The 15,354-nt window shown below is 31.9% G+C and overlaps 1 protein-coding gene across 4 annotated transcripts in view; it reads left to right on the top strand.

The window, feature by feature from the left end:
* Positions 1-867: 867 nt before the first annotated feature.
* Positions 868-15,354, top strand: part of LOC131843708 (PDZ and LIM domain protein 3) — a 52,549-nt gene continuing 38,062 nt past the window's right edge. For 2 of the 4 annotated variants that reach the window (XM_059192414.1, XM_059192411.1), the window contains exon 1: positions 3,070-3,262. In XM_059192414.1, the coding sequence (XP_059048397.1) occupies positions 3,149-3,262 (114 nt within the window). In that variant the 5' untranslated portion in view covers positions 3,070-3,148. Of the gene's footprint in view, positions 1,019-1,432; positions 1,654-3,069; positions 3,263-15,354 lie in introns of those variants that run through there. The other 2 variants (XM_059192412.1, XM_059192413.1) reach the window with 2 other exon arrangements.

Here is a 15,354-nt window from a genome sequence, read left to right as displayed (position 1 = left end):
GAAGTTATGATTAGAATTATCTACTTAAGAATTTAATTCGTTTATATCTTTCGCATAGAACGTATTTCATTTTACATTTATTGTGTTTCATTTTATAATTTAACGATTGAATGAAATCACATAATGTTAACCGTAATATGAGTTATAGGTAATTTAGTTAAGTATACTTAATGCCTATTTTTTTAATATATGGTGCCTTCACCTAATATGTATATGCTGGCGGAATCAAGGAGAGGATGGCAAGATGAAATGGATGCCAGGATCATCGTGACAAATTCTATAGGAATTATCAACAATGGTTTTTAGGAAGGACCTCAATGAAGTCAACTTGACGTGATACATTGCTAGCAATGGTATTTCTACTCAGTTTCAAATTTATACCTAATCAAAGCAAAATATATTTATTAATTTATGCCTGTCTATTATGTATAGGCAGTAATAGGCACATAATATGATAACTGAAATATATTTCAGTTCAAAATGTAGTTTGAATCCAAATGAACTAACAACAAACTTAACTCTTAGCTCTGTTCAAATGAAATTACACAATCGAAATAATATAGAATACTTAAATCTATATATTGGGTAATATAAATTATAGCAATTAATTTCCTATCTGATGGTTCGACATTTCATGTTATCAATTAGCAACTCATATATATTTTATATAAGTGTGCAATCGACGTCCCGGACACAACAAATAAGTTTCAACTCTATAAACCTTTCATTGTAGGTACGTCATAATAACAGTCATTTCGGGAGCAACGAACTACGATCGTGTTGAGAACGAGATTTGAACCGAACGAATTGTTGCGAATTTCGGATTGCCCCAGAAACAGCCCGACTAGCTGCCGACTTGTAAATCACTGTAAGCACAACCCGTCGAACCGACGGCCCGTTCGCTGCTATCCTGAAGCAAAAAATAGATATAGTTTTATGTAGCCGGGAATAATTTAAGATAATAGAAAGCGGCACTGTTAGAGCGACGTCGAGCAAGTAACACGCACCGCGCCCTCTGGTGAGTTAGCAGATAGCACAACATGCTACGACAAGGCCCCCACTCCGGATATTTACACGTGGCGCCGGTTTTCCACTGTTTCCGTCGTTTCGTGTTTTTCATTTGATTTATGATTAACCATATGATATCAATCTCTTTAAACTTATACGACATTATAGTATTCGACATTTCCCTACAGATCATGATAATTCCAGTTAGGAACACTATTTTACATGTATTTACAAAGAACCATATAACTTAACAAAGTTTTATCCAGAAATATATATCGACTAGACTATGCAGAAAGACTAATTTATCGGTAGATATTATTACTCAACCCGCATTGGATTATCGCCTTGGCTCTGGTTTTAATTGAAAGTTATCGCTAAAATTAGAACGGATGTACAACTGAGAAAGATTTTCAACAATGTTTCTCAGTTTTGGAAGAAACTCGATGACGTTCGGAGTCTTTTCTATTATTATTTGTAGTTCCAATTTGTTATATTGATATAACAATTGTTTATTTTATATTTAGTGGTATAGTGTAAGAAGACGTGTTCAAGATGCCATTGTATCAGAGGCCTCCGTTTTGGCGCGTTCCCCACCAGAGACGTGACCCCGGCGATGAACCTAGAGACTTCGGACAACGGACACGGGTAAGAATTTTGTTAATTTGTTTCTTTTATTTATCTATGTATTGCCAATCCTTACCCATTCCATTATGAATTAGAACTGCATATTTTTACCTATATTATCAAATTGCCTATTTATTTTTTTCCTGTTTATATGTAGGTAAGTTGCATTTAGAGTAACTAGTTGAACGGTAACATCAACATCTTAATCAGTCACAGGCCACTGCTGAATATAGACCTATAATATAATACAACTGTATTATATTGTAATTAGAATGTTTTACTTCATATACACGACAGCTTAGATTTTTATAATTTTTACTTACTTTTCTAACCCTTGGATGTTTGCCTAAAAATACGTATCTACACCGAATAGCTCTGTGTGAACCATATTTAATAAATTTAATTTAGGCATTTACAGAGTTACCACTCTACATAACTCTAAATTAACATGTGATAGTATATAGTCAGGTTGACCCGCCCGCCCCGGGGGTGGCAGGCTGGTACATGCAACATGAGAGATTTTATTCAAATAAAAAAAAAATTAAGCAGGGGCAAGCCAGCCCCTTCTTCATCTAGTCGTACATAACTTTACAAATTTTATGTATATAAAAATAACAGAAAGCTAAGATAACTCTGGAACAACGTACCTTACTAACAGTTAAAGAATATCTTAAATCGGTGTTATGATTCCGGAGATTACTTTCCTGATAACAAAAACCGCTTTTTCTCTATCTTTATAGTATTATGTCAGCATAGATTGTTTAAATACTTTTTGTCTGATTTGATAGTTATTTTACATATAAAACAAAGTTTGTTATCAAATACGTATAGGACCCGCCCTATGGTGCCTTCCAACGCAGCTGAGGAACATGTGCAACCAATATTTCACGCGTCGAGCCCTATGCCATAAACCCTGTTTATCTATTACGGTACAGGTTGTACCTTGTACCTGATTGGTTGTACTTGGTATACACATTTAATACTACTCATATAAATTGCTCATTTTTGATGTTTTAATGGGTATATATTTGTACACAAGTTAAACAAATTAAATTATCAGATATTGCAGAAAACATGAAAAAATGTAATTAATAAAAATACATAAATATATTTTTTTACTTAAATCTATGTTACTTATAATTACCTAACAATTTGCTCCCACCCATTTCTAATAAAACTAAAAAGTAAACTGAAAAGTAATGTATATAGGTCACGTCTTATGCGTTCGGTCTTCAAACGTTATTATGTAAATAAACATGAGCGTCTCGCGCATCTGTTGCTGGAGATACTGGAAATCTATTCGGCCATCAATTACCCTCGGTTTCCTGCAAATTAGGTCGATTGCAAAGGCAGGGTAATATGCATACGGTGCAGATCCAAGGGAGGCGGGGGAGGGTAAGGAGTTTGAGGTGAGGCTAATTTTGCGCGCACAACGTCGCGTATTGCTGTAGTGCGCACTAGTCCGCGAATCGAGCGCGCGCGCCCGCGCCTGTGCATCGGACCCCACTTCCTTGACATGGGTCGGCTGCATACGTTTGTGGTGACGCTGCGGCGGGAGAGCCGCGACACCAACTGGGGGCTCAGGCTCGTGGGCGGCTCGGACCTTGCCACGCCACTCATCGTCACCAGGGTACGCGCTCCAAAACAGTCAATTATACTCACATGTATCTGCCGGTGTAAACAACGGATGCTGGAATCGTAATACATCACATCGGTGGATAAATTAGTGTCGGTGGATAATTTACGCATTATCTAGACACAACCTCTACCATACTTTAATAGGTATCTTATAGTAAAGTATGAGTGTTCTCGTAATACTCATAGCATCATTCTATTACCATGTTGGTCAGATGACGTAGTATACGATTTTATTTGGCTTTTTTTTTACTCTTGACCTGGTGTATTCTGCTTTATTTCCCTAGTCACTTCTTACTTCAATATGGGAATTGAAAAGAAATGGAAACAATGAGAGTAAATTTATTTCATGATCACAAATGCTCTATATAATCATTAGTAGGTATTTACATAGCATTGCGTGAAATTTGCGTAATGCATGACTGACACATCAAAGGTTGACTTACACGCAATACACTAATACCGGTAGATACTCACCAGTATCAGATTTAAACATAAACGAACTTGGCTCTTAATTTCAACGACTTTCTTAAAATAACGTTTAATGATCCAATCAAAAAGAACTCTAGAAATTATCTAGAACGACTTCAAATATTCATAATCTGAGATTATTGGGATCATCGACAGCGTTGTCTCTTCATGCCGATGTATTCTGGGATTAGTATCGGTCACTCCACATTCGACAGCTGCCGTCGGGTACGCAATCTGACCTCATTTTTATAACGGAGAGAAGACATGGAAATATCTTTTATCGATATCACAAACATTACAAGAAATTATGCTGCAGTTAATTAGACTCGTCTGTACATTAACACTTTTAAATTACAGTCAGATGACTAGACGTTATTAATTGTTATTTTTTAGGAAATTTCGAATTCCCTTTATAAACGACTAAGTTTTGAGATAAGGACAGTTATCTCAAAACTTAAACTTTTAAATCGTTTCGATTATCATCCATTAAAAAGGAAGGTTCGCAATTTAATCGTAGATACTAATTTTTACTCAGTTTATGTCCAGGTATCAATGAAGCATCATTTTCTTATATCATTGACCTATTATTATCTATTCTATAATTTGATGTAAGGTTTTGATTATTACAATTGGATATAAAATTAGTTTACCTTTATGCGATGCATAAAGGTAAACTAATTTAAGCATGGACCAAGCTTTTCTATAAGGTATTGGAATCATAATCCAATGATGGAAATCAATGATGCCTTTCATAGAATGAACTTTCAGATAGTTCGATGGAAATAATTCATCGGTTTCTTTAATAATTAATAGTCTTCAAAAGATACTGCAATATGGTTTAACTGATGTAATGCCTCAAACACAACCAATAATAATACTTAGTAATAGATCCATATTAATTAATAAAATATCAAATGTAACTTAAATTTACTATACTAATGTATCTACTGGTTAAAAGTTTTGTGTGTCGTTTTTGGTGCCTGTTTTAATTGAAGTTTACTTTTAAATCATCGCCCTTTTTATTACATATGTCCCTTTCTTCATTCTAATCCCTCTAGAGTCAAGATATATCTTTTTAACATTTTTTTTTATTGTGTCATTTCTCTATCGACGCTATTTATCTTACTCTCCTCGTATTTTGTCCGACCTATTCTGTTAATCGATCTTGGCTATCGTTCAATAAGGTCTTTGATCGCTTTGTTGACACCACTTCGCAGACAAACAGTAGTAACCAGCTGAACTTTTTTACATATACAAATCCTTGTCAGAACGTGTAAAATATTTTTCAAAAGTTCTATAACCAGTGAAATTAAAAATTTCTCCTGATTTTTAAGTGTTCAAACTATCGTGTGACGCACCATTAATTAAAAATGGTAAAGTCAATAATCATGTAACCTGAAACGGAACGTCAGAGGCCAGAGCCAAAGTAATCTATGTGACATTGACAAGTGGATGACGGATGATTGAACGTAAGCAGCGGGAGTTTTGGAGCGAAAAAGTTGAAGTGTTTATATTATTATAAAAACAAATAAGAGATAGGTAATTGTGAATATTGTAGGCATTGAGGTGTTTCTCTCCCTGACTAACCGGTATTACGCCTAAGTCGTCAGGATACTAGTGATTTTAAAAGTTCAGAAGCGGTACCAATCCCGCCTACAAATTCGACCGTAAGGTAATTCTGACTAGAAGTTGTGGTAAGTGAGTTTACGTTAATAACACGCATACCATTAAACGCAGTATCTCACTTGTTTTATTGAACTTTTGGATGAATTGCTTTCTACATATTAAATAGATTTAGTATGTACGATAACTTGCGAGAGTAATGACATGACATGTAGCACGATATTGAGATATACAATATACCTAAGAAAGAAGTATTATGAATACATTAAGTATAAAACAACATGGATATCTAATTAGTTTAAAATACAGAGTAACTATTGTTATGTTATTAATGCCTATGATAGAGTATGATAGGATATCAACAGATTAGAAACAGTTACATTAACTATGTTGACATACAGGTTGAACATGAGAACACATACCATGTTATACATATAAACAGTGTAATGGTATTGCTGAGTTTGTTGCTAATTCACAGTAAATTAGTCAAACTTACTGTTCAGTTTTGTGTGTTTGTTCTACGTGAATTGAATTGAAGAATTGTTATTATTTCTTTACATAGGTACACATATATGTTTGATGATCCCATTTCAGATAAATGACAATCACAGGCATAGTCCAGGTATATGTCTTGATTGTGGTTATAGTCCCAAATTGAGATACTGTCATATATATATTATATTGGTTGATACTTTGATATGTGTTTATTAATGAATTAATAAAGCATATTAATATAGATAGACACAGTATATTGTTGACATAAACTGATACAAGCTACATAACATGTTATATTTCATAATATTACATATTAAAGACATTTTAGATGCTATCTCATGATTAGCTGTGAAGCTCAGTGAAAATAGTACTTAACTCTGATAGTACAATTATTATATTTATTTCTTGCTGTGTTTTGAATTTTATAAATGTATATATATATATATATATATATATAATGGCTAACAATTGGTAGTAAACTCCAATGTTAAAAACCGAATAACTGTAAACTATTATTATTAATAGTTCCTTATTTAATTATTAATTAGTATAAAATCCAATTGAGATCTATTAGGATCCTCAAGGTTATCATAATCATATGATATTGATTATTAATGTGTTGAAAAAGCACCTAGAGATGATATCCAATTCCTCAAAGGTGTCATATTATGCTGGAATTATATATTATATGTATGCTCATATTGAATGTATTATATGTTTGAGCAATTGGTTCACTTCTTTGATGCTTCTCTTGAAATTCATTAGAATGGCCCTTAGCAGCCATTGTTGATCAATAAAGGTACTTAAAGGTCCTGTACAGGTACCTGTAGCTATGTACATTTGTCATTGGAGACAATGTTTAGTAAGTGATTGTTGGAATTTATAAGCACCCAATTAATATGTGACATGTTAGAAAGTGATAGATTACAGGTAAGACTATTCTTACATGGTTCAGTTTTGTAAACTATGAAGTTGTCTTTTAACCTAAAGAAAGGCTTTTGGTAAAGCCAGAAATGGATGTTGTTGGGTCTTGATTGTACAAAAGACCTGTTGACTTTAGTTTAGTTTTATAATTTATGAAGTTGTCTTTTAACCTAAAGAAAAGCTTTTGGTAAAGCCAGAAATGAATGTTGTTGGCTCTTGATTGTATTATTGATTATACAAGAAACCTGTTGAATTTTCTAAACAATACTTGAGCAACAAGTTTGTCTTTAAATTTACTATTAGTGTTATGAATATGAATAAAAGTTTTTGGAAATAAGTTAATATTTGTGTACATACAGAATGTTTGGATATATATATTGAGTTGCAACAGTGAGAGTATTTGCCTTTTGATGAGTTATAACTCTCCATACAGTAAATTGCACAAAATGTCATGATTTTATAATATGAATATGTACAACATAAGACAATTGTTATCACAATAATGAAAATAGACTATTGTAATATATTGCAATGTATTGCTATATTGTCCAATCTTGTGTACTGCATAAGCTAATGAACTGAAGATTTGCTGCAAGGATCTGAGCTTAAGTTATCCATTGAGTTTTATTATTTAGTGTCATTTGTAGAATGACAGTACTAAGAAACTATAAAGTGGACAGATTCATTGTTAAATCTGTATTGGAATTGAAATGTCAACCAAGGAGGAAATCATAATTGTTTAAATTCAAATTGTATTATATATTTGTGAAGTACAGATAATAAAAAAAAATAGAATATATAAAATATATTATTGAATATTAATATAAATAAATGTATATCAGAAGATGATAATAACTGATTTAAAGCATTCATGAGTTAATAATGAACTCATCTTGAAGTTAGCACATGGATTGTGTCAAACAGTGTGGTCTAGAATTGTGAAATTTGGATAATAAACTTTATAATTCAGATATTATGGCAGGAAAATGGAAATAAATGAGTGCATAGCACTCTTTTGTTGTATATAGGTATGGACAGATGGGAGAGAATTAAGTGAATACATGTAAACTGTGATATGGTGAAATAGAGGAGAAAGGAAAATTGGATACTATTTTTAAATGGTTTATGTAACTTACCTTTTATGTATTTGTATACTACAGGATTATAAAATATTTTATGATTTGACTAATGAAGTTTCTGTATATTAATTAGTTATTATTAAATAGTCTCTGTGGGAGGCAATGTTAAGATATTCAAAGTACATAAGCTTTAAAATTATTATAGAAGAAAATTATGAGACACAGACAGACAAGATTGTTAGGAAAGTAAAGAGATATGGATATTCTAGAAAACTTTGCTGATGACCTTGGTAATGTGGTTATTAATAGGCTGCATAACTTTCCATGCATGGAAATTCATTCCCATTCTATACAACCGTTATATATTTATGAGAATTCCTGATTGTTGGTGTTTTATGCTATGCCTTTATAAGCATGTGGTTTGTTTTATTTAATATAACTTTGTTACCAAAGAGGATGAGACTGAAGTTAGTCAGTTTTATGAAGATAGCACTCCTATACTGTGCCACACTTCCAATTATCTTCTGTGAATCTACTGTACTGTAGAGGACAGTGCATGGCGATTTCGGTATAGCTATGACAGGAATATATAATATCTTGTTTGTATCATATGTACAAAAGAAGATTGTATCATATGTACAGGTATAAATACATATAGTAATGCCTATTTAACATTTAAATAGTATTGTGATTGATTGGATTGTATGACGCCATATAATGAAATGAAAAATTTATAAGCCAAGAGACCAGTATATAAAGAATATATATATATATATATATATAGAAAATGGCAGAGACGACAGACAAAAGAAAAGTAGGACAGCAGAAAAAAAGATAAGCAGATGACATAAGAAAAAAAAAAAAACAGCAGGAAAAGACTGATGCAAACTTCCATAGAGAGAGACGTGGATAGTCAGTATGGACGAGCTGGTTTAAATATGGATACTGGCGCAATTTATGAGATTTTTATATGGTTTACTGATGGATAATAAACTACTTTATGAATAGCATATATGTAGAATGAAAAATAAATACTGCATGGTCTAAGTTGTAAGTTTTACATGTTATAGAGAAGTATTTGTTGAGAAAATGTTTGCGAGCTGAGCCATTGTTCTTTAATTATAATGGTATTATAGTGAATACAAATGTAAGAAGCACAGGTAGTTAAAAGAAAAAAAAACAAAAGGACAATTGATTGTTGTTAAATGTATTAGCATTAAAGTTTTGAAAAGTGTACATGGGTATACTAGATTTAAGTTGAAAGGATCCTATTGAACCTATAACTGTTTTAAGAGACCTTATATCCAATGCAAATAAAATGAGAGAGAATATAAGTTGTGGAAGTAAGGCTATATCTGTCAATTTAATCCCAGGAATATATAAGAAAAGTTACTAGAGGATATAAATGAAAGTTAAGATATAAGAAAGTTAAATATTGTTAAGGATTACAGTTTACAGTTATAAATTACTGTTGTAGATGGTTTTGCCAATTTTATTAATTTCTAGTTAATCTTTGTTAAATCTTGAGATATTGTATCTATTAAGATTTTAATTAAAAAAAAAAGAGAATAATCGAAGCGTATAATGCTAAATTAACGAGCATGTAAGAATTGTTGGTATACATGTTGACTCAATTGACTTGAATATGAGATTGGATGTGTTGTATTTAGACCATTGTCACTTTTGACATAATTGTTGAGTTGAAGTAAAAATAAAAGTGTTAACTAAGGCTTTTAATAGTGAACTCATCAACATATAAGAATTGATGTTGTCACTTGCATAGCATACGAGAACGGATGTATTAAATAAGTGAGGGTGTTTTAATGTTGAATTGTACAAAATTACAGGTGTAGAGATATTGGAAGTTTATAATAATAACGGTGATGTTGTTTTCAAATATTTGGTTGATATTCATCAGATAATAAGATTGAATTAAATTTAAAGCGTTGTCTTTGACGACGACGGAAGTTAAAATTTTTATAAGTAATGATCAACGCAATCAAATGCTGGGCATTTGATTCCATAGATTAGTCTGAGCACCTATATGCACTTGTATGTGTGGCTGAACGCCCTTTGGAGAAATCGGATTGACTATTGTACTAACTAAATAGTTTAAATTGAAATTAATCCTTTCAGAACTGATTTTATGTGTCTGGAATTTAAATATAACTAATAGCTTGAGAACATGGTCTGCTAGTAAGCAGAAAGTTACAGCCGAATACGCAGAATATTTTAGAAAATGTGTTGTAATTAATGGGAAATTAGAAGAGGTGCTAATTTATAGAACCCAGACACCGTATACAGACACTTTAGAAATATTATGAATAAAGAGCTCGAGGTGTACAAGATAGTTACACTGCAAGATTGTAGTAAGGACGATCACAAGGTAAAATTTGATACATCTCGATGGAAAATAGTCGGTAAATATACGCGGTGAAGAGTTGTACATGAACGAATAGATCTGAAAGATTAAGGAATGCTAGTGATACAATGATGAGTTACAATCGATGACAAGCTGAATTATGAGCAAAATGGGCTAATAGAACGGGCGGTTGATATGACAATGAAAAATGATTTGCAATACTTCGATGAAATTATGAGATTAATATAATAATCATATGACTAGTGCATATAACGATAGTTGATTGATTTTAAGGTAAAAAAATAGCATAGTACCATAAAGAATATGATTTAGATTTGATGATATACTGAGAAAATGACCAGTTGTTAAATATTTGATGTGTTTCAGTTGGAGACCGTAGTTCCTTGAAGCGGTGGCTGAGACTAATGAGAATCTGACCAGTTTTTAGTGTGGGCAAGCGGTGGCTGAGTCTAATGAGAATTTGACCAGTTTGAGGCCGTAGCTCCTTGTGCGGGCAAGCGGTGGCTGAGTCTAATAAAATCCAGATCTGTTGAGACCGTAGCTCATAGTGCGCAAGCGGTGGCATTTTTTTAATGTTTTGTTTTAACAGGTATTTCACTAGGCAGCCGTGTTTGCAGAGATGCTGACTAGTACCTGGTGTGAAAAATTAAGTGATACAACTTAAGGCGGGAAAATATAACAAAGACTGAATTCATGATGTTGAAATGTAATGTGTAGTTGTCAGTGGCAACTTTCATATTATGTATGTAAATTATCTCAAACTAAATTTTATATGATTTTAATTTTATTATATTACCCGATGTTAACTGTTATGATAATATCGAATGAGGCCCTACGATAACGTTGGATGGCCGAAGTGGCTACGAATACCATCGATTAAATATAAAGTGAATAGTAGGCTTACTAAACTCACGTTCGTTTAACGAAAGTTGGTAATTCGTTTTATGGAGATTGCGCAGGGTTTTGCAACGGACTCCCGGAGTCTGTACTCAATTTGCCAGAAAAAGAAATCAAATGTGTCATAAAGTATAAAAAAAGTCGAAGTAAAATAGTAGTAGTAGTATTGAGGGTATTAGAACCACTTGAATAATATTGACCTGTTATTTTCTATTGGTTAGGTGAAGGCAGGCAGCGATTTTGTTCTAATTTTATGTCACGAGAATATTACTTTCCCTTTATATTTTTTTCTCTATATATGTAGGTAATTAAGTTTTACCTTTTGTAATGTGATATGTTAAATTTATCCGTTAAAATATTCATGACGTGAAATGTCAAGTTCTATTTTGGAGGTATAAAAAAATGCAATGTTCATAAGATCGGAAACTTACATTGTGATGGTGATATGTTACAGTCTGACTCATAGAAGTCAATCACCGCCAAATAATTGTTTGTTACTCTAAAAGGTTGTTCATGTTTTTGGGTGATTTGGATTATGTAAATTAATATATGTTATGTTATATTTTGTGCATTTCTGAATGCATGCCGAAACTTAGCTCTGTTAGTATTGATTTTAGATTGTAAACCTTTGACAGTATACTAAGATAGTCAATGTTATGAAAGTAATGTATATCTTTAGTTTATTTAATTTAGTATTTGTTATAAGATCCTGTAGACACTATATCCTTTGATAAGCATGACTACGCTCATCAGTTACCTATGTGTCTGGGCCAGACACTATTGCAGGATGGCCGACTGTTAACTATCGTGTGACGCACCATTAATTAAAAATGGTAAAGTCAATAATCATGTAACCTGAAACGGAACGTCAGAGGCCAGAGCCAAAGTAATCTATGTGACATTGACAAGTGGATGACGGATGATGGAACGTAAGCAGCGGGAGTTTTGGAGCGAAAAAGTTGAAGTGTTTATATTATTATAAAAACAAATAAGAGATAGGTAATTGTGAATATTGTAGGCATTGAGGTGTTTCTCTCCCTGACTAACCGGTATTACGCCTAAGTCGTCAGGATACTAGTGATTCTAAAAAACCTATAGTTAACAGATTACAGAACGTTATATCTTATTATCTAGATTAGTTACAGACAGATACGTGAAACAAGAGTAGAGACAATTGATGGAAATTATTACTTTCTAGCCGGACTTTTCTTACCTAAAACAAATATTTTCGAAAACTACACTGTGATACGGAGGAACGTCCAAATATAATAATTAAATTTAAAACATTAGACACAATATTTTTTTAGAAATGTACTACACTTTATTCTACCTAATGATATAAAAAATATATGAAATTATGTATATTATGAGTCAGCTGCAAGTGCTGTGGAAAGTAACACGGGTGTGGATATTTTTAAGTTTATATATAATATATTGCAGGTGGCCACCTGTGTCCTCTAAATCATATTATATTTTTAATCAAAAAATACGGTTAAAAACGGTGTTGTGAACAAATTTCAAATAATGTTTTCCGTTCAAGTTATAGATGCATATTGTGCCGCCATAAACAATAACTATTACTTAAAAACGATTGTTTTCTGATTTCAGTGCGTATCCAAAGCATTAACTAGGCCTTTCATTTAATTCATCTGTTAAGGGATTTTTTTATTATAATAGAAAACCTATATATTGTTAACTATCGTGTGACGCACCATTAATTAAAAATGGTAAAGTCAATAATCATGTAACCTGAAACGGAACGTCAGAGGCCAGAGCCAAAGTAATCTATGTGACATTGACAAGTGGATGACGGACGATTGAACGGAGGCAGCGGGAGTTTTGAGCGAAAGTGTTGATATTATTATAAAAACAAATAAGAGATAGATAATTGTGAATATTGTAGGCATTGAGATGTTTCTCTCCCTGACTAACCGGCATTACGCCTAAGTCGTCAGGATACTAGTGATTTTAAAAGTTCAGAAGCGGTACCAATCCCGCCTACAAATTCGACTGTAAGGTAATTCTGACTAGAAGTTGTGGTAAGTGAATTTACATTAATAACACGCATACCATTAAACGCAGTTTCTCACTTGTTTTATTGAACTTTTGGATGAATTGCTTTCTACATATTAAATAGATTTAGTATGTACGATAACTTGCGAGAGTAATGACATGACATGTAGTATTGAGGTATACAATATACCTAAGAAAGAAGTATTATGAATACATTAATATAGAACAACATTATCTAATTAGTTTAAAATACAGAGTAACTATTGTTATGTTATTAATGCCTATGATAGAGTATGATAGGATATCAACAGATTAGAAACAGTTACATTAACTATGTTGACATACAGGTTGAACATGAGAACACATACCATGTTATACATATAAACAGTGTAATGGTATTGCTGAGTTTGTTGCTAATTCACAGTAAATTAGTCAAACTTACTGTTCAGTTTTGTGTGTTTGTTCTATGTGAATTGAATTGAAGAATTGTTATTATTTCTTTACATAGGTACACAATATGTTTGATGATCCCATTTCAGATAAATGACAATCACAGGCATAGTCCAGGTATATGTCTTGATGGTGGTTATATTCCCAAATTGAGACACTGTCACATGTATATATATTATATTGGTTGATACATGATATGTGTTTATAATGAATTAATAAAGCATATTAATATAGATAGACACAGTATATTGTTGACATAAACTGATACCAGCAACATAACATGTTATATTTCATAGTATTAGATATTAAAGACATTTTAGATGCTATCTCATGATTAGCTGTGAAGCTCTCAGTGAAAATAGTACTTAACTCTGATAGTACAATTATTATATTTATTTCTTGCTGTGTTTTGAATTTTATATATATAGCAATGGCTAACAATTGGTAGTAAACTCCAATGTTAAAAAACCGAATAACTGTAAACTATTATTATTAATAGTTCCTTATTTAATCATTATTTAGTATAAAATCCAATTGAGATCTATTAGGATCCTCAAGGTTATCATAATCATATATATTGATTATTAATGTGTTGAAAAAGCACCTAGAAATGATATCCAAATTCAAAGGTGTCATATTATGCTGGAATTATATATTATATGTATGCTCAGATTGAATGTATTATATGTTTGAGCAATTGGTTCACTTCTTTGATGCTTCTCTTGAATTCATTAGAATGGCCCTTAGCAGCCATTGTTGATCAATAAAGGTACTTAAAGGTCCTGTGCAGGTACCTGTAGCTATGTACATTTGTCATTTGAGACAATGTTTAGTAAGTGAGTGTTGGAATTTATAAGCACCACATTAATATGTGACATGTTAGAAAGTGATAGATTACACTATTCTTACTTGGTTCAGTTTTATAATTTATGAAGTTGTCTTTTAACCTAAAGAAAAGCTTTTGGTAACTCCAGAAATGAATGTTATTCGCTCTTGATTGTATTATTGATTGTACAAGAAACCTGTTGAATTTTCTAAACAATACTTGAGCAACAAGCTTGTCTTTAAATTTACTATTAGTGTTATGAATATGAATAAAAGTTTTTGGAAATAAGTTAATATTTGTGTACATACAGAATGTTTGGATATATATATATGAGTCGCAACAGTGAGAGTATTTGCCTTTTGATGAGTTATAACTCTCCATACAGTAAATTGCACAAAATGTCATGATTTTATAATATGAATATGTACAACATACGACAATTGTTAATAATGAAAATAGACTATTGTAATATAATGCAATGTATTGCTATATTGTCCAATCTTGTGTAGTGCATAAGCTAATGAACTGAAGATTTGCTGCAAGGATCTGAGCTTAAGTTATCCATTGAGTTTTATTATTTAGTGTCATTTGTAGAATGACAGTACTAAGAAACTATAAAGTGGACAGATTCATTGTTAAATCTGTATTGGAATTGAAATGTGAACCAAGGAGGAAATCATTGTTTAAATTCAAATTGTATTATATATTTGTGAAGTACAGATAATAAAAAAAAAAACAAGTAGAATATATTATTGAATATTAATATAAATAAATGTATATCAGAAGATAATAACTAATTTAAAGCATTCATGAGTTAATAATGAACTCATCTTGAAGTTAGCACATGGATTGTGTCAAACAGTGTGGTCTAGAATTGTGAAATTTGGATAATAAACTTTATAATTCAGATATTATGGCAGGAAAAT

Source organism: Achroia grisella, unplaced genomic scaffold, assembly GCF_030625045.1.
Source record: "Achroia grisella isolate CSIRO2021 unplaced genomic scaffold, CSIRO_AGI_Agris_v1 utg327, whole genome shotgun sequence".
NCBI classification, from domain to species: domain Eukaryota; kingdom Metazoa; phylum Arthropoda; class Insecta; order Lepidoptera; family Pyralidae; genus Achroia; species Achroia grisella.
The sequence above is the reverse complement of the archived record's forward strand: the minus strand, read 5'-3'. Positions and strand labels throughout refer to the sequence as shown.